We start from the raw sequence: 21,068 nt of genomic DNA on the forward strand, positions 1-21,068 counted from the left end.
AGGATGCAATGTGATGGTGGGGAGGGGTATCGATGAAAAAAAAATCCACAGCGGCGTGTTTGTGGTTCCATCCGCTCTTGCCTACCCATATACAGGTAAAATCTTGCGAAGATAGCGATCGCGAACGTAGAAATCTGCTGCTAAGGTTATACGATCGCGGATCCTGTAGGGTGTGCCCGCTGCTCTATTTGTTGGGCGGTGAGGAGGGGGGGAGGGCGTCGGCGGCGCAGAGTGTTTTTATTACGAACCAAGCCTTTGCCTTCTGTAGGCTTCCCATCTTAACAGATGGGCAAATGGCACATCTCTTAATTTTCACTTTTAGTTCGTACAAGTTGATCGAACAAATCCTGAAAGAATGGGGATGAACTGGGCTTGGCGAAGGTGAATCCTGATATCTATCAAAGGGAGGCAACGTTATTTGGGGTTGAGCCTTGACTGTGCCGGAGTGGGGGGTGGGCGTTCGGAGGAAGAGTCCAGATCATCACAGGCAGGGGCGGGGGGCGACGGCGGGAGGAGATGGGAGAAGGAAAGGGAGGAGAAGCCATCTGATGAGCGGAGAGGCGAAGGCTGCCTTGGAGAAGACGCGCGGCAAAAGGGGAGCGCTCTCTATTTGCCAAGGAAAAGGCTAGAAGGATCACAAGGTTTGTTCCAGGGTCGTTTGCACGGCAACTTTATGAGCGCTGGGGCTGTTTCAGAGAAACTCCAAGAGAGGGCAGACAGGGAGCTCAGGGGATCAGATGCCGGCAGGTGAGCGGCAGGCATTGGATCGAGATCAATATTGTTCAAGGGGCATGGCGGGTATAGACTGGGAGAAGGCGGGAAAAAGGCAGGCAGCATCATCGGAGGGACTTTAGGAGGCGAGAATCCTAGGAGCTAGAAAGAAACTGCTGGGGCTGGAATGAGATGCTAACTAATGCATGGAGGTTGGGAGGAACTTCTCCCTCGAGAGGGGAAAAGGCTCCTGCGAGCCCCGAGCATGTGCTCGCTCGGAAGGGCTTCGTCCTTTTCCCGTCGGATGCCCTGGGCGCTCACCGAGGGCGGGCAGTTTCCTCCCCGTCCCTTCCCGGTTGTCACGCGGCGGCAGCCGGCTCCCTTCCCCTCCCGCTCGCCCGGCCCGCGGTGTTTTGCCCCCAGCCAGGCCGCCTAAAAATAACCCCGGGCCCGTTGCTTGTTGTGTCTCTTCCCCTCCAGTCATGTCTGAGCCACAGAGATGGGGAAGCTCGAGGATAACGAGAGGGTGATCCTCAACGTCGGGGGCACCAGGCATGAAACCTACCGAAGCACCCTGAAGACCCTGCCGGGCACCCGCCTGGCTCTGCTCGCCTGCCAGTCGCAGGGCGAGTCCCCTGGCGGCGGCGGAGAGGAACCGCCGCCGCCGCTGCCCGCCCCGCTGCCGCCGCTGCCCGCCCCCAACCCGGGCCCCGCCGCCGGAGCCAACCCCGGCGGCGGCCTGCTGGACGGCGTGGGCGGGAGCGGCTGGAGCCCGCGCGGCGATGGCGGCGCCTGCTGCGAGTTCTTCTTCGACCGGCACCCGGGTGTCTTCGCCTACGTGCTCAACTACTACCGCACCGGCAAGCTGCACTGCCCCGCCGACGTGTGCGGGCCGCTCTTCGAGGAGGAGCTGGCCTTCTGGGGCATCGACGAGACCGACGTGGAGCCCTGCTGCTGGATGACCTACAGGCAGCACCGCGACGCCGAGGAGGCACTCGACATCTTCGAGGCGCCCGACCTCATCACCGGCGAGCCGCCCGCCGACCCCGACGACGACGAGATGGCCGCCAAGCGCCTGGGCATCGAGGACGTGGGCGCGGTGGGCGCCTCCGCCTCGTCCTCTGCCAACGGCTCCCCCCTCGACGGCCACGGCGGGCGGTGGAAGAGGCTGCAGCCGCGCATGTGGGCGCTGTTCGAGGACCCCTACTCTTCCCGCGCCGCCAGGGTAAGATGGGGGAGACCCGGCGGGGCAGAGGCCCTCTCGCTCTGGGTGGCGCCTCCGAAAAGGGCCGCTGTGGTGGGAAGGGCAGAAAATGTATTAAATGCAATTTATTGGCAGGATTGACACCTTGACTGTCAAGGGAAGCAAGGTGGTTCACAATTGAAAACGTAAGAAGATCCCGGAGAGAGAAGCCTCAGGCCCTCAGTTGCTTCCCAGGAGTAGATGGTATGAGCTTCCTTGTGACTTCCTGCCCTGGGATGAGCCTCCAGGCTTGTTTCTCCTGCCTTCTCCTCATGTAGCTCCAGGAGCTGCCTGAGCTGGTTTGCTCAGGTTCTTGGTCCTTCCCAATAATCATGTAAAATGAGTTATTTCTCATATGGGTGACCCATGCTTGAGAGATGGGGCTACTAAAATGGATGTGACTCATCTCATGGATAAAGTGCTAACCTGTGTCAACCTGTGATGTTCAAAGGCCCTTGCCATGTGTGATGGCTTGAGTTAAATGTGGCGCTGGTTGAGGCAAAAGCATAGGACGCTGTGGTTGCACAGTGTCTTCTCTAAACTGTACTATCTTTGTCAAGCACTTCAGTGTGTCCCAGATCAAACAAGAGAGGCTTAAGGAAGGGCACCTTTGGTTTGTCAGTGTCATGTCTCACATGCAACTGGCTTGGGTAGGTGTGCTACTGACATGTTAATGCTATATGTGGATGGACCAAGCACATGTCAGTGCTTCATTTGTTTCAGCCTTGATGTAACTGCCATGAAGTGCAAATCCAAGCTGAGCTTGCTATTCACCCCTCTAAAACTACTTATTGATGCTTTCGAATGAAAAGTGTGGAAGGCTCTAGTACCAGTTGATTGACTCAATAAGTAGGGAGACCAGAAGACAGGTTTCCAGCACAACAGAACAATTCTAACCAAATCCCTCTAATAGCAGGCCTTAGTAACCTCAGTAGCCCCAGTGACTAATCTTCGCTTCTTTTCATGCATCTCTAGATTTGGTACACTGGTTTCTGGATTAGCTGTCTTGGACATTATCTTTGAAAAAATTAATCAGAATAGGTTTTCTACAAACCTTTTCATCAAAGATAATATTAGCTGGATGTGTCCATATCGTGGCTAAATCTGTTTTTTTTTTTAAATGGTATATGTGGTGTTCTCCGTCATGGATACGAATGCCCATATCAGGTGTCCAATTTAAGGTAGCGCAACTCTGAAAAGCAGCTATGTAGAATCAACATGCATATAGAACTGTGGACTTCAGCTTGTAAGCTCATGTCTAAAGCCAACCCAAGTTTTCTATGATCCAGAAAGTTGCATGGATGAAGTTGGGTACTTTAGCACATACGAGGAACATGGGGAAAGTTCTATGAAAAAGCAGGTACCTTTTCTGTAAAGCTGCCCTGGCATTTGAAGCAAAGAGCTGGCAATGTGGATTATAGAGCCTGCACTGATCTTGCTTTGGTCCTTAGTCTGGGTGGAGCCGTGCAAAGCGAGGAACAACATGCCAATCTCCAAACTTAAGAGCCATCAGAAAATGCCTTGGGAACATCCTGGATACAGTGCTGGATTTTCCTTTGCCATAAATACTGTTTAGAAACTTGGTTTACACAATAAAGATTAACTGTCTGAGCTTATTATGTTAATGTAGTGAGTTTGCAAACTGGGTCACTTTCATGTGTTTTATTTTGATGATTTCTTCATGCTTTATCATATTTGACTTGTTCATGCTCCTACAGTTGTCCTGCTATATCTGTTTTTTAGGTAGGAAACTGAGGCTGATACACAGTGACAGTCTTGTCCATGCTGAGCTGGGATTTTTACAGAAGCATGCATATTTCTATTTTTATTGTCTATTTACAATAGTATCTCTCTGTATTTGTAAGGGCCAGAGAACTTGTCACCTACATCCATATGTATCTTTTCTTTAAAGTCTCCTGTTTGGGTATCTGTTTGGGATCCATTAACAGGAAATAAGTGAAGGTGATTCAAGGTTAATGTAGTAAGTGTGACAGAAGATTGATCATGATTTTTCTCTCATTCTCTGAATAGTCTTTGATTTCTCATGGTGATTTGTGATAGAATTTTGGATGGAATATAAAACCAAAGGAACATGGAATTGTATTAAGATATTCTGATGGGACTTTTGTCTTTTCTTTTTTTTTTTTTGAATGTCTTTAGACTTGCATTTAAGTTTCTCATTTCAATCTAGATATATCCTTTGATCTCCTTACTTTCTGTTTGATGCAGTTGTAGCCTAGGTTGTTGGCATTTTCATATAAGAATCACAAGAGCATTTCCGGGAGCAGGGGACAGAAGGTAAAAGCTCTTCTTTTGAGGGGTCTGCTAAAGTACATGGGAAGTACCCATATCTGCATCATACCATTTGGATGACTGGTGGCATTGTTATGGTTACTTTCCATGTTTCTGGTAGTCCACTGTGGGGTAAGAATGCAGATGTTCTCAAGTCATCACTATCTTCATGGACACAGCCCAGTAGGTAATGGAATGACTAAGTCAAGCCATGCTTGTTGTGGTCCAGCAAAGCACACTTGAAACAAATACTACTTTTAAAGTAACATGTGATTAAAAACACTTGATGCAAGCTCAGTTAGTGGCTGGGCAAGTCTGCAATGTTCTACATTAAAATATTTGATTAAAATATCACCTAATTAACGGAGCAGCAGTTTTTTAAAAAATATTTTAATAGAACTAAAAAAACTATGGGTGATTTATTTATTTATGAGTGCTGGCTTAGAAGAAGTATTCTTTCTTCTCTAAAAGTCAGTTGATAATGCCTTCTCTCAGTTAATACCTGTGCAGTGTACACATATACCATCTAAAAGGTAAATAGAATGTTTTTATACTATAACTTCTGTGTTGTGATTCAGCATCAAACTTACTAATTTTCTATTCTGTAATCAGAGAAAGCATTTCTTGATAGGAACAGGTAGTCACTGAAATAAATTAGCTAATGAGGATCTAACAAGATGTAAGAGAAATCTGCAGCCAACAAATTCCTGACTGTTGACACATTTGATTAATTATATCATACAAATGTCATAGAATGATAACATGTATAATAGACAGTTATAGACTCCATAGCTTGGTTAATGCATCAAGTGCCTGATTTTCCAAACCATGGTTTGGGAAATTAGGGGTGTGCAGTGGGCTGTTCTAAACCAGAATTGGGAACCAGCTTCAATCCATGGTGTTCAGTTCTGATTTGGAGGGCAATTACAAGTTATAGTTTGCTGTTGCTTACATAATAGCAAGCAGTGATGTGCCTAATTCAGGATGGTGGGTAAGAAATTGGCATGCAAGGAGAAAAGGAGGAAACAATACATGACCTTGAGGATCGTTGCATCTAAAGTGTTTTGTCATTGCTGATTTTTTAAACATGGATGTAGAGACTGAATGCTAATCTTAAAGGTTTATTGTGTAGGTAGAAACCCATTAAAATGATATCTGTGTCACAATGTGCAAGGTCTTTAGGGATTAATTTATGAAAACAGACCCAGTGGTTCAACGATCTTAGTGGGTATGGAGGAAATGTGGCAAGCTTCTGGCAAAAACAAATTGCATAATTGCTAGTTTTAGACCCACTGGAAGTCACTTTATTGCTTTTTTTATCATAAGAAGAAATCTGCTGAATCAGACCAGTTGTGCATAATCTATTCTAGAATCCTGTTCCACACAGTGGCCAACCAGTTGCCCTGGAAGGGCCAACAAACAGATCACAGAGGTCAAGGCCTTCTCCTAGCACTGGTATCCAGAGGTTTCCTGCCTCCGAATGTGGAAGTTCCGTTTAATCATTATGGCTAGTAGCCACTGATGGATTTATCCTTTATGAATCTGTCTAATCCCCTTTTAAAGCCACCTATGCTTGTGTCCATTATTATGTCAACTGTAAGTAAATTCGGTAATTTAATTACTCATTAAGCGTTTCCTATTGTCCATCTTGAATCTATTGCCTATCAACTTAATTGGGTCCCCCTAAATCCTGTTCTCTCTCTCACCCTGACACTAGAACTTCTTTGTATCCACTTTATCTACTCCATGCATAATTTTATAAACCTCTATCATGTCCCCCCCCCTTAGTCATTGAGAGAATTACTTTCATATGTTATTCTGGAAGGCCTTTTGTAGCTGAAGCTTGTTCCAGCTGTGTGTACATTTTTATGGCTGCTACCTATTTTAAAATATTTTGTATGTAATTTTGACTATTTTTAAATTGAAAGGTGGATTATAAATATTCTAATAAGTTTCACAAAAGTTGCCTAGATACCTTCCATAATTGGTTAATGCTGTAATTAAGTATCATTTCTGGAGGTATCCTATTTTTGAATTCTCTAGTTTTTCAACATTACCAAATTGTTTGTGGTTTCTTCATGTGGTTTTCTTGTTAAATATGTTTATATCATATATAATTGAAAGTATTTTGAGTATAGACAGCAACTTAGCAACAAATGTGCAAACATTTAATCAAGCTATCTCAGTATTTGGACTTCTGATTGACTATATGATGTTTCAGGATAGCTGTCTCAAACAACACTGAAGCAACAGGTATCCCTCTCTGATGTCTAGATCTAGCCTTGACTGAGAGTCTCCCCCCACCTATTTTCAAATGCTGTTGAAGAGACCATCAAAAGTGCAGGAAGCAGATGCACAAATCCTCCATTCTACTTGGATTCCTGAAAGTTGCCTCTCTAGCATCCAACTTTCATTGATGAAGATATCAGATGGAATAATAAAAACAGCCTGATACCCCTTCTTTGTCCCTGGACTCCATTGTTTCTAGCTTCCAAATGCAGTTGTGGTGGTAGAAAATGTCATCAAGTCATATCTGACTTATCGCAACCTCTGCTGGAGTTTTCTAACTGAGGTAGTTTGCCATTGCTGGCCTCTACAACCTTGGTCTTCTTGGGAGGACTCCCATCCAGTTATTAATGAAGGCTGGTCCTGCTTAGCTTTCAAGATCTGACAAGATAAGGCTTGCTTGGGCTATCTAGGTCAGGGTACTTGCATATGTGCAGAGACACATGAAATCAGCCTTTGTATGATATAAAAGCTATCTCGTTTCAAAGGGCTTGTCTTTGACTTCCTATGGTTAGCAAAAACCATTCTCACTGCTACTTTTAAATGTAATACTAGTATCAGAAATATCATTTTTAAATAAAACTGTATTTTTGTATTTAATGTCTGAGATTGTTATTGACTGTCTTCCAGGAAATGCATTGCAAGTCTTTGCTCTGGCTGAATGATACTGAGAAGACATATCCATACATCCTGTCCTTTTACCATCCTGATTTGTTGCCTGGATGTGCATGTAGGTGGCAGGATGAGAGGAAAAATGGCTGTGTAAGAATCCTACAGTCACTGCAAGTGGATCATGCCCTGACTTACTGTGTTCACAATAAGATATTTTCTGAGAAAACTGTTATGAATGTGCCATAAGGAAGTAAACAAGGAGAACTTCTTTGCCATTATAATAAGAGAAGCCTGCGTTACTTATTCAGAATATGCTATCAATGAAAAGCCATGATGTAGTATTTGCAAATGATTGCTTTATAGGGCAGTAAGAAGAAAACTTTAACAACTAGCTGTATAATATATCACTTTTGCTAATAATTTTATTCTGTGTTTACCCATGATTTCTAAGGGTAAAGTGAATAATTCTTCAGAGGGTTATACTAGTTGCATGTTAGAATGCTGGTGCAGTAGCGGGAGAGAAAGGCAGGTAGAGAGCTGGCTGACACTTGTTGCTTAATACGTTAGGAATACAAGAAAAATTGACTTAGTCATTCTAATACTTGGATTGCTTGAATTGATGTGTGAAAAAGGTAAAATAAGAGATATTTCTTCCTGCCCAGCATTTTTTTTCCTCTAGAGCTGCTCTGTCTACAGCTCTCCTTGTTTCCATGGAAACAGGTCAGCTTCTGGCTTCTTGTTTTCATTGAAAACATTACCACTGCCATTTATTAATCTTAAAATAAATTTCTCCATTGCTTTGGTATTAACATAATTCAGATTACCAGTGCTATTGTTTCTAATGATGATTGCAGATGAAAATACATCTGTATGTCCAAATTCAGATACAGTGAATTAATCCAAAGGAACACCTCAAAGTCATGATTTGGCCATAATTTACATTAATGTAGCTGGGAGCAGAAGTTGACTGTGAATTGTAATGCTCACATATGCAGCGTCTGATAAATAGAGTGTGGGCTTCCTTTTCATTGGGAATGTCTTGGAGACAACATTATGTTCTTCTATGGTTAAACAGAAAGACTAATCTCATATTTTAACACTTGCTTATGATTAAATATTTTAAAATAAAATACTAAGACCTATTTAGGAATAGGTTCTCTGTGAAATGAAGGTTAAATAGAATAAAGCCATCAGGAAGAACTCTGTTGCCAGAGATCTCAGTGTTGCATTGTCTTCTTATAATAGGATAGAGCAAAAGAAAGATAATGAGAAGGGCTGGAAGACTTCCATGGACTTTGGCATTCAGATGCCTATAAATGTAACACACGATCCTTGAATTTTGAAATGTTGTTCCAACCTTAATAACCAGAATATTGGAAGTAATGTTTTAGAACAATCATTCCTTTTTTTTCACAACTAGATAACAAAGGTCATGTATGTGTATATTTAATATTGTAATAAATGTGGAAGGAATGTACTCAATAGAACCTTTATACTAAACTTACCCTTTCCCCCAAACCTTACACTGTTATTTACACATGTTTCTGCTTAGATTCTAATATACAAAATACTTGCTGGTCTGAAGGATAGCAGTTGGTGCCCTTTCCTACAGCTTGATGTATCAGCAACTATGAAAACATATTTTGAGCCTATGTGTCTGGGTACTTTTCAAAATTTGTGAGTGGATGCCATTTTATCAAAGAATCTCACATTATGGCCAGAGCGTAAGGTGGAGGCTATTAGTCGTGCTTGGAACCGCTTGAACACAGTCATCTGAAGCATACCACTAATAGCATAATGGAATTTCAGAGGTCAAAGTGTACAACACTTTTATTGTGTTGAAATAATTTGGGAGTGGAAAGTCAGGGTATAGAAAACATAAAAGCCAAATTCACAAAAATACAGTGCAGAAATTCAAAACAGTATCTTGTTTTGGAGAGCTATTTGATAGTAGCTCATAAGTGTGATATCCAAATCGCTCACCTACACAGTTATACTTCTTCCCCTTCATTCCTACCTTAAGAATGTCTGAGATGCTCCCTGATGCCTCTGTGCATTTAGTTTTCATGCTGGCAGGTTAATTCACTGTCTGTTTTTATCACAGACACTGCCTTCTCCAGTCAGTAGGGATTCCACTCCAATCATACAAGCCTACTCTTAGCTTTTAAAAATTAATATTGGAAACTTTTTGAGATTTTCTAATTATTTTTCCTACGGTATCCACCTACGATGTGAGAACACTTGGGAGATCCCTGTTACAGCAAAATTATACTTTATCTAAGAAAATTTTGATCAGCCTGCCTGATGCTTCTACTTGACTCTTGAGTTTGAACCCCAAACCCATAATCCATTCTTCTGTATGGCTATAAGTATGGTGAGGTCTTTAAGCCAATGTTGCTGCTCAGAGTGGAGTTATTTCTGTTTTCTAATAAGATAGATACAAGAAGGGGACCTGCAAAGGACCTGCATTCAGGCTTATACAAAAATACCCACAGCCTGCCTCTGGGTCCATTATGCGGATTTTTTGATAAACTCTAGAATCAGATATAACTATGCTCAGCAAAAGGTACTCATGTGAACTGAAGAAGGTGTCCAGGAACTACTTTTCCTCATTTGTTGCGGAATAGATATGTAAAAATTTTATGTGATGAAGAACAAATGTGAAGATATAGTGTAATTAAGAGTTGTCCTTTTTCTAACAAGGCAAAACTTCTTAATTGAGCTCTGGCATAAAACTGTAGATGGTCTTGGATAAGGGGATGCTGTCTTCTTTCACTTGTAAATGTCATGTCACCTACTCTGAGTGTACTGCCTACTCTATATTGGGTCTTACATGACCTCTCTTTGTAATATCTCTCCCTTCACTTTTCTTTTATGAACTAAATAACTTAATGAATGTACAAAATGCACATGATGAAGTGAGCTCTAAATGACAAAACCTTATGCTTGAATAAATTTTGGTATCATTTTGTTTAATAATGTGCCATTGGTGCATTGGCAACAGGTGAGGCAGCAAGACTTGGATAAGAAACCTACACAATTTACAAGTGGCTGGTGGAAGTCTGTATTCCCTTAGTAGGAGGCACAAGACAGTGGTAAATGCAGGTGATGGCTGAAATCAGAACCATACAGCTGAGCTGGCACTAGGCACTTCTTGCCATTCACCAGCCATGTACTTACGGGCACCAACTCTAAGCACACGCTGCCTCCAGTGTGGCCTTGTGCCTTCCCTTCATGGTTTAGTGGAAGCAGTACCTTCCTTCCTGTGTCACTGCTTCATTGCTATGTATGTGTTTTGAGAGGGCATCAAAATACAGGTTATGATCATGAGGAAATTAATTCATTTCTTAAAGCATTTCTTACGGGCACCAACTCTAAGCACACGCTGCCTCCAGTGTGGCCTTGTGCCTTCCCTTCATGGTTTAGTGGAAGCAGTACCTTCCTTCCTGTGTCACTGCTTCATTGCTATGTATGTGTTTTGAGAGGGCATCAAAATACAGGTTATGATCATGAGGAAATTAATTCATTTCTTAAAGCATAAAAAGTAGTGCCATTGATCCCATAGAGTAAGTCATTAAATTGAGACACATTTGTTTTGACAATTATCATAGGGTCAATTTAAAACATAGTAAATGGTAAAAGTTCCTAGGGAAAAGCTACTAGATATGTGGAACGTTGAAAGTCACCAATAAACTGTTGGGAAATGCACTGTCCAGATGAAGGTGGCCTCTGTAAAATTTAAGTAGTGTGGTGCAGATTGCAGAACTTTGACAGTGTAAGATAGAAGTCTTTTATTTTGCTCCATCAGTCAAAGAAGAGATTTTTTACTAATCACTCTGAACTAAATTGCTTCTTTCACAGTAAAGTAAAACTGGCTGCAAAACTGCAATATAGCTGTAATGCCTTGTACCTTCCCTTCATTTCACAGTGGAAACAGCATTTCCCTAACCCCTTTATGTCTATCACACTATTTCATTTGTTTGTGTGCCATTGCTGCTACCATGTTGAACTAGGACAGAGGAGATCTTGGTTCTAGCCTCCTTGCAGCCATGAAGCTCACTGAGTTATCTTGAGCCAGTCACTATTTTTCAGCCTAATTTATCTTACAGATTAAGAATGAGGAGGGAAGACCTGAGTTTTATTGGGTAAGAAGGTATAAAACATGATAGATAAAATTAAATTTTAAATTCAGCAACTGTCTCTGATTAAAAAAAAGAAGTTTAATCATGGATAGCAGAAACTTTCTACTTTTCTACAACAAGGAAAGAAGAAAGGTATAGTGAGGCTCAATTTAACAGTAAGACAAAGCCAGCTGGCATTCATTGATTTGGCTAGAGATGCCATGTCACTAAGTCATGACAACAAGGTATTGGATTATCTGCTTTTATTCTCTTATACTATTAATCTTGTGGTATTTATATTTTGATTTCTTTGGCATCAAGGGTCAAATTTTACTTTCGTGTTTATTGCTAGAATGTCTTGTTTTAACATTCCTTTAACATAAAGAATTAGTATCTTGATCTGTCTTCTCTGATGAATAGTCTGATTCACTACCTGTAATAAGGGATTGAGCATTGATCCAAAGGGCTGGGACCTAACTCTGTCCTTGTTGGTACACAGCTACTAATGATTCTGCATTATTGCTCTTCCTGTATTGTGCAGCTGTGACATGCAAAGTAAATCAGTGGATGCCAAGGGGAGGGAGGGAGGCAATGCTATTGTTGGCTCCTTTCCTGGACCCCAGAGGGCAGTTTGTCTGTCTTAACTTGCCAGCATTAGTGCAAGAGTTCTGGCAAATCGGAGTAATAATTGGGAGTAAAAAGATGTTATCAAAACAGTTACAAGCAGGCAGGTCTGCACATGTCTGTTGCCCAAAGGGGCGTGTTTTTAGCTGCAGCTTCACCATCGCAATCAATGTGGTCACAATTCAGATATTATACAGGGCACAAAAAACATTCTTCACTTTGCTTTTCTTGAAATGGGTTGTTATCCTACCAGTTCTTGTTGTAATTTGGTTTAATATTGCAGGTCACCTATGTGCTTTCTCTACTAAGAATAATTCCCTTACCTTGATGTATGACCACATCTAGCTTGGCCATAGATTTATTGGGGCTGAATGGCTATATTTGATTTTTGGTAAATCAGTTGGTTTAGCATTGGTTTCTAAGAAGTTGTATAGTTATAAAATGAATAATTCTGGCACATTTCAGTAAGCACTAGCTTTTATAACTTGCCCTATATCTTAAATGCTCACTTTACTTTTTAATGTTTTATTAGGAGGTTTCCTTTAGGAAAGCAAGTGGCATACATCTATTGTTCAGAGGAAAGTCAATAAAAATGTACTGACTTTGTATAATGAAACATTTAATACTTAGTGGCATTCATTAGAATGATCTTTTCTGTTGGTTTATAAGGAAGACTTAGATTCAGTGGAAGAGTTCTTTGTATTTTCTGAGAGTTAAAAGTTATGCCAGAGTTGTTGCTGCCATAATATTATTCTGATACTGGGCTTGGATATTGGATCAAGTCTAGTGTATGTGCTTAGGATGCTGACTAAGCCTTCTTCTCCCGTATGGCCCTGATGCAATCCATTTATATGCTGGCATTGAAATTATACCATCCTGAAGTCAATGTGATAGCACTCCTTGACAACAACATATCTTCCAGATACACCAGTGCAGGATTCTGTTGCCCTTAAGCTATTCAGAGGAAGGTCTTAGGATGGGATTTTTCAGTTATCCAAAATATTAAATGCCTTATTTGAGCCAGGGGATTGTTTCCTGAGTTTAGAAAAAGGTTTTGCTTCTTGATCTTGATTGTTGTCGCCCCAGATTCTGGAGACTTTTGAATTCTGGACTATTAGGAAGATAAACTAGTGGTGCAATCCTAAACAGAGTTACTCCGGTTTAAACCAATTGAAATCAATGAGCTTAGAGTGGAGTAACTCTGCTTAGGATTGCACTGCCTGTATCTATTTTTTACACCGGGTGTAATGAATGAGGGACAGAGAGCAGTTGGGGCATGACAGTTGCGGTGATTTAACTGCTTTGAGGAGGTATTGAGGCTGGGAAAAGCCTTAGATTACTGCAATGAGCTCTCTGTGTGGCTGCTCTTGAAAACTCTTCAGAAGCTGCATTTGGTACAGAATGCCATTGTTAGCGGTCAGACTTGTCCTCATGATATTAAGAAGGCTTATGAATAAGGTAATATCATAAGCCCCTCTCTGTATGTGTTTGAAACACAAATGCTGCCTAGCAAGGCAGAAAATGGATGCCAGATCTCAGCAGGGAGCTGGAAAATTACTAGCATGTGAGATGCCAGGCGAGACCAGCTTTCAGCCTCCTTGCCTCGGAGATGTGCAAGATCCTGAGACAATAGGGTCTTCCTGGAGTTCCTGAATTAATCACCTTAACACACCCTACCAATCTATCCTTATCCACTCTCCCATTTCAGACAATTTAGGGCTCTGATAGCCTTACCCACCCATCCGTCACAGGTCGTCAGTCATCATTGATAACTTTAGTTTTGCCCAGGAAGGCTTTATCAAACCTTCCTAGTTTTATTGCATCACCCCGGAGACAGCTCATCAGCTTATTGTCTCACCCTGCAGACAGCCTTCCAGTTTCTTTGCCCACCCCGGAGACATCCATTATTTTTTGGGGGGTAGAGGACATAATCTTGTCCCAGGTTACATTCCATGGTATAATTGGACTGCCTGTCCACTATAGTTGTGTGCATGCCCTTGGATCCAGCATCCACCCTCAGACTTCTATCTGAGCTCTTCCCACATTGATGCGCTCGTTGCTCAATGCTCTTTCTCACGGACTTCTTCATCAAGACTCGTAACTATCACTCAGTTCCTCAATTCTATCCAGTTTTTCTCACTGCCTTATAGTTAGCTTTGTGTGTGTGTTGTGTGCTTTGTGTGCAATTGCTCTTTTATTGTTTTAAATAAAAACCCTTTTAATTGAACATCTGCTTCATTATTGAAAGAGTTCTCTATTAGGTCCAATCCTCATATAAGTAGGTGAAGATCTGGCTAAGTTACCCACCTCTCGCTGCCTCTCCTTGCACATTAATTTCCCCAGCTCACATGCAGACACCCCCCCCCCCATTTGGGTAACACTATGGCCGGTATGTTGACTGGAGTGGGTCACAGTAACTCTATATCTCTAGTCTTGTTTCATCTGCATTGGCTTCCAGATTGTTTCTAGGCACAATTCAAGGTGCTGGTATTAACATTTAAAGCCCTACACAGTATAGCACTAGCATACCTTAAGGACCGCCATCTCCCATATGAACCTACTCACCCACTCCAGTAATTTAAGGAGGTCTTTCTTGAGGTGCCCTACCATATGAGGCTAGATGAGAAAGGGCCTTCTCAGTTGAGACACCAACATTTTGGAACTCCCTTATCAAGAGATTTGTCTGTTTCCCTTTGTCATTGTCTCCTGCCAGTAGGTGAAAATTTCTGTTTTGTTTGGTATACCCCAGTAAATTTTTTTGGCTTTCTTTCCTGGTTGTGTCTGTATAGTTTTATTTTATTGTTAAATATACATACATTTTAAATATTGTTTTAATGTTTTAAATGTTCTAATGTTTGTTGTTCGCTGCTTTGGGGACCCTATTTGGGTGGAAAGGTGGCATGCAAATACTTCAAATAAGTAAGGAAGGAAGGAAAACATGGTGTAATGATTTTGTTTGTTTTAAACCTGCCCTTGGTCCTTTATTACAGCTCCTCCTTACGTTACCTTAAACTTTTTCCTCAAGAGGGCTCTGATAACAACCAATACTCCTTTTATTTCCACACAAACAGCTTCGTGTGTTCCAGGCTTATACCTTGAGAACACGTTCCCTTGGGGGTTTGAATCCCACTGCTAACCCCACCTGTGGTGTTTTGCCCTGTTTTCGTGTCCTTATTGCCGCTTCCTGAAAGATTTTTGCTGCCACCAAAGACTTTGCCTTGGATTTCTTCTATGTAACCGGTATTATAGGAAGGCTTGTTAGAGATGGTAGTATGGCAGAATGCTCAGCACGTGGGGGTGGCTGTGTAGTAAAAAAGGTATTCTTTCTTGCTTAACCAGAAGTAGAATTCATTTATAGGAATGTAAGCATGATGGCTGCAGAGTTTTTTTTTTTTTTTGAAAAATTTTTTATTGGGTTAGAGTCCATTATTTTTACATTTACATTCAATTTTCCCCCAATTTTCAATTTCTAACCCCCTCCATTTCCCCCCCTTTTTTTGACTTCCAACAGTTTTCCAACCCTTTGTCCCTTTTCCCTTACTTCTATTAGATTCCTCTATCTAAAACAAATATATATTTTCCATTATTCTAAGCAGTACATCTTAACTATTTTTAATATTATATACCCAAACTGTAAGTCTTTGTTTCCATCTTAGATAAACAATTTATCCCATTTTCCATTTTTTAAGTATTTCTATATATCACAAACCATATAAATCTTACATTCATTTAAATCAAACAATTTGACTTATTCTCTATATATTACTCATTCTATCTTTTTATAATAATTCTCTGTAACTCTCATCACATAGTCAATCAATTTGACTCGTCTATACCTTCAGACATTCAGTTTGGTGCATTGTACAAATCTTGTCAAAGAAAGAAAATATTATTGGTTACTCAATCCTTATATTTAATCCTTATAGTTAATTATTTTCTATCAATATTCTGTTTATTAACCTATGTATATCTATATATATGTCAATCTGTTAATCTAACTGCTTATAAATTCACATTTATCTCTTCTCCCCCCTGGTAAAGTCACCCCCCTCTACATTTTATTATACTTCAGTAGTTCTCAAACTGCCACAGTTTTCCTCCCACCTCCCATTTCTTCTCCAGATATTGTTTCAGCTTCTCCCAGTCTGTGTTAAACTGCCCTGAGTCCAGATTTCTCAGTTTTCTTGTCATCTTGTCCATTTCCGCCATATACAGCAATTTGTAGATCCAATCTTCGATAGTTGGCACTTCTTGTACTTTCCATTTTTGCGCATACAAAAGTCTAGCTGCTGCCGTCATGTAAAATATCAATGTCCTGTGATGAGCTGGAATTCCCTCCATTCCCAAGTTCAGTAGCAGGAGTTCTGGGTTCTTATTGATTTGAAATTGTAAAATTTCACTCATTTCTCTTATTATTACCCCCCAGTACTGCCTAGCTACCTCACACGACCACCACATATGATAGAGGGAGCCCTCATGCTTCCTACATTTCCAGCATTTATTAGAAGTGTTCAAATTCCCTAGCGCAATCTTCTTTGGTGTCATGTACCAACGATAGATCATTTTGTAGATGTTCTCTTTAATATTTGTACATGTCGTTGTCTTCATTGTAGTCTTCCACAAGTATTCCCATGCCTCCATTGTTATTTCTTTATTAAAATTTATAGCCCATTTCACCATTTGTGTTTTAACTGTCTCATCCTCGGTATACCATTTCAACAGTACCTGGTATACCTTGGATATTCTTTTCTTGTCCTCTTTAAGAAGAGTCTGCTCTAGTTCCGAATTCTCTGTTCGTATACCTCCCTTTACAGAGTCCGAGTTATACAAGTCTCTAACCTGTCTGTACTGGAACCAATCGTAGTTAGGTGATAGTTCCTCTTGCGTCTTTATTTTAAGTTTAGCTGCTTCGGTTTTAGTTATTTCTTTGTAAGTTAAACATTGTCGTTAGTTATCGACAGCTCTCGGGTCTATCACCTCATATGGAACCACCCACCAAGGAGTTCCTTCTTGTAGATAATTTCTATACTTCTTCCAGATTGTGTATAGACTTCTCCGTAAAAAATGGTGCAGGAACATCGAGTTGACCTTTACTTTGTCGTACCATAGGTATGCGTGCCATCCAAATATTTTTTTGTATCCCTCTAGGGCTAATAATTTCTTGTTCTTTAGTGTCATCCACTCTTTCAACCAAACTAGGCAGATTGCGTCATGGTAAAGTCTCAGATTGGGCAGTTGCATTCCGCCTCTTTCCTTTGCATCTTGTAAAACTTTCATTTTCACTCGAGGCTTCTTGCCTGCCCATACAAAATCTGAAATTTTCCTCTGCCATTTTTCAAATTGTTTAGAGTCTCTGATGATTGGTATTGTCTGTAGCAAAAACATCACTCTTGGTAACACATTCATTTTAACTGCTGCAATCCTACCCAACCATGACAGATTGAGCCTATTCCATTTAATCAAGTCTCTCTCTATCTGAATCCATAGTTTTTCATAATTATTCTTGAATAAATCAATATTCTTAGCAGTCAGTTCAATTCCCAAGTATTTCACCTTACTTGTTACTTCACAGTCCGTTGTTTCCATTAACAATTGTTGTTTCTGCTTAGTCATATTTTTACATAATATCTTTGACTTCTTTTTGTTAATATAGAAACCTGCCAAGTCTCCAAACTCCTTGATCTTGTCTATCACTTTTGGCATGTTCTCCAATGGGTCCTCTACGATTAACATTATATCGTCCGCAAATGCTCTGACCTTGTATGAATAGTCCTTTATTTTTATTCCTCGAATTTCCTCGTCTTGTCGTATTTGTATCATCAGGATCTCCAATACTAAAATGAACAACAGTGGAGACAACGGGCAACCTTGTCTTGTTCCTTTACTTATAATCAGTTTCTTAGTCAGTTCATCGTTCACCACAATTGCTGCAGTCTGGTCTCTGTAAATTTCCTTAATTGCTCTGATGAATCTTTCTCCTAATTGTAGCTTTTCCATAGTGGCAAACATAAAGTCCCAGTTTAAATTGTCAAATGCCTTTTCAGCGTCAACAAAGAAGAAACCAACCTCTTTATCACAACGCTTATCATAATATTCAATAGCATCAATCACTGTCCTTAAATTGTCTCTTATTTGTCTGTCTGGCAGAAAGCCTGCTTGTTCCTCCTCTATAACTTCCGAAAGCCACCCCTTCAGTCTCTCCGCCAGTATCTTCGCAAAAATTTTATAGTCATTGTTGAGTAACGATATAGGTCTGTAATTTTTCACATTTGTCAAATCTTGGCCCTCTTTTGGGATCAATGATATGTTCGCTTCAGACCAAGTGTCTGGAATCCTTTGGTCCCTTAGAACTCCATTGATCACCTCCTTTAGAAATGGTGCCAGCTCATTGGCCATAGTCTTATAAAATTTAGCTGTAAGTCCATCTGGCCCTGGCGCCTTTCCTAGATTTGCAGATTGTATTGCCTTACTTATTTCCTCATCCGTTACCTCACTGTTCAATTTACTTCTCCAAGCGTCCGAAATTTCTGGAAGTGTCATTTTCTCCAGATATGACGCTATTGAGTCTTTATTTACTTCTCTCTTGTTGTACAATTTAGCGTAGAATTTATAAAAGGCTCTACTAATGGTAGTCTGTTCCAGATACGTTTTGTCATCTTCACAAATTCTGTTTATTGTTTTCTTTTCCCTTCTCTTCTTCAGTTGCCATGCCAGGTACTTCCCAGGTTTATTTGCACCCTCAAACGCTTTCTGATTCAGCCTTTTGAGATTCCACTCCAATTCTTTGTTACTCATTGCTGTTAGCTGTTCTTGCAATATTTTAATTTCCTGATATAATTTCTTTTTCCCTGGTCTCTTTTTTAACTGTGTTTCCTTAGCTTTTATTTTCTCCTCAATCTCTTGTCTCTTCTCCTCTTTCTTCTTCCTTGCTCTACCATTTAAGTCCATTAGTATGCCCCTTATAACCGCCTTATAAGCATCCCAAACTTTATCAGTTGGTACTTCTTTATTCACGTTGTATTGTATGAAAAACTTTGTCTCTCTTCTCAATATTTCCATATTCTCTTTTTCCTGTAGCAAGTCCTCATTTATTCTCCATGCTTTCCTTTTTCTCCTTTTCCCTAATTTCCACATAATTGGGTTGTGATCTGAGCCTACCATCGGCATTATTTCTACATCTTTAGTCCATAACGCCAAATCTTTTGAGGCCCAGATCATGTCAATTCTTGATAGTGTGGAGTGCCTTGCAGAATAAAAAGTAAACTGTCTACTTTTAGGATATTCTCTCCTCCATACATCCTCAAGAGTCTCTTGTTGAATCAACTCAAAAAAGAGCTTTGGTAATAGTCCTCTTTTCTTTTGTGCCATTGTAGTCTTTTTATCCAGTTCCAAGTCTGTCACTCCATTGAAGTCTCCAGCAAGAATTATCTGATCATATGAAAGATCGTCTAAATGCTTCCTCAAATCTTCAAAGAAGCTCTCTTTTGCACCATTAGGTGCATAGATTCCGACTACCAACACTCTCTTTAAATTCCAAGTACATTCCACTGCTACAAATCTGGCTTCCACATCTTTCATTATGAATTTTGGTTGTAGCTCCTCTTTTACATACAACACCACTCCTCTTTTTTTCTTACTTGAGGCCGCTACAAAGTCCTTGCCCAATTTTCCCAGTTTTAAATATTTTACATCCTGTTTTCGAATATGAGTCTCTTGCAAACAAACAATATCACATTTTTGTTTTAATAGCCAGTGAAAAATATTTTTTCTCTTATTCGGTGAGTTTAGTCCATTTACATTCCAAGATAGTACTTTACACTCCATATTCATAATCTTGTTGGTAAGTCTTTTTCATTGTCCCTTATAAATCGCTCCATCTCCCTCTCAGATCTGATACGCTTTTTGGCACCTCCAAATTCGAAGGACAAACCCTCTGGGAGCTCCCATCTGTACCTGATTTTCATGTCCTTCAACATCTGGATTAGCGCTTTATATTTTTTCCGATCTAGTAACACTGATCTGGGTAGTTCCTTCATTATAATGATTGTCTTGCCATCGATCTCCAATGGATCTTGAAATTGTTTAGTCACAATCTTCTCTTTCATGTTTCTTGTTGTAAATTGTACAATCACGTCCCTTGGTACTTTCCTCTGGGTTGCAATTCTCGAATTCACACGATATGCCACATCTAGGATAGCCACAACATCCTCCTCCTCCTTCCCCAGGTATTCAGCCAACACCTCCGTCATCTGTTCTTGCGCTGTCTTTCCTTCCAATTCCGGCAGACCGCGAAATCTCAGCTGCTTCTCCATATGTCTACTTTCCGCAACAGCCATCCTTCCCCTCATCAGCCTCATCTCTGTTTGTTGCGTATCTGCTAGGTTCTCCATCGCTCCTTCTACTGTTTTAACTCTCTGCTGCGTCCCTTGTAATTCACTTTGTATTGTTTCCATACCTTTCTTCACTTCTGACAACTCCGATTTTACTTCAGACAGCTCCGATTTTACTGTCTGTTTAACCTCTTTGATCAGCTCCAATTTCATGTCTTTAAATTCTTTAATCACCTCCAAAAGTTTTTTATCCAAGTTTTCTATTGCCGATTGCCACTCTTTCTTTGACATCGTGGGGCTTGCTTTGGCTCGCTCCCACGAGTCCGCTCTCTTCCTTAACTCCGTGGCGTTAAATTTGGTACCTTTTATATTTCAAATGTCCCGGTCTTCTTGCATAAATTAATTTTAAAGGGTCCAAAATGTCGGGCGTCTTTTCTCTATGGTCTCTCTATGATTTTATAATCCAATATGGCCTACTTCCTTTTCCGCTGAGGCCGCGACCCTTCCCCTCTCAAAGATGGCGGTTCCCTTCTTCCTGCCCTCCAGCAAGGGCCGCTTCTCTCCAGCCGCTCTATTGTTGTTACACACTTCCTGTCTCCCGTCTTCCCACAGCAGATCTCGCGATGGTATCTTTTTCTCACAGCTCCAAAGCCACAGGTATTCAAAACAATAATCCAATTTCTTTAATAACTTCTTTAAACTTAGTCTCTTTTCAAATACAACTCCCGCCGGAGCTTCCCCTCCTTTTCGCTAGTCTGTTGCAGTTTAAAAATCTACTTTTTTTTCCTCTCTGTTTTTATCAATCTGTCCCGTATCGGAAGATAGTGATCTTTACCTTCCCTTCACTTT

At 40.8% G+C, this 21,068-nt stretch overlaps 1 protein-coding gene across 7 annotated transcripts in view; it reads left to right on the top strand.

Moving 5' to 3' along the window:
* Positions 1-1,210: 1,210 nt before the first annotated feature.
* KCNC2 (potassium voltage-gated channel subfamily C member 2) overlaps positions 1,211-21,068 on the top strand; it is a 157,231-nt gene continuing 137,373 nt past the window's right edge. For all 7 annotated transcript variants that reach the window (XM_054988896.1, XM_054988899.1, XM_054988902.1 and 4 more), the window contains exon 1: positions 1,211-1,936. In XM_054988896.1, the coding sequence (XP_054844871.1) occupies positions 1,211-1,936 (726 nt within the window). The remainder of the gene's footprint in view (positions 1,937-21,068) is intronic.

This window comes from Eublepharis macularius, chromosome 9 (assembly GCF_028583425.1).
Source record: "Eublepharis macularius isolate TG4126 chromosome 9, MPM_Emac_v1.0, whole genome shotgun sequence".
Classification (NCBI taxonomy): Eukaryota; Metazoa; Chordata; class Lepidosauria; order Squamata; family Eublepharidae; genus Eublepharis; species Eublepharis macularius.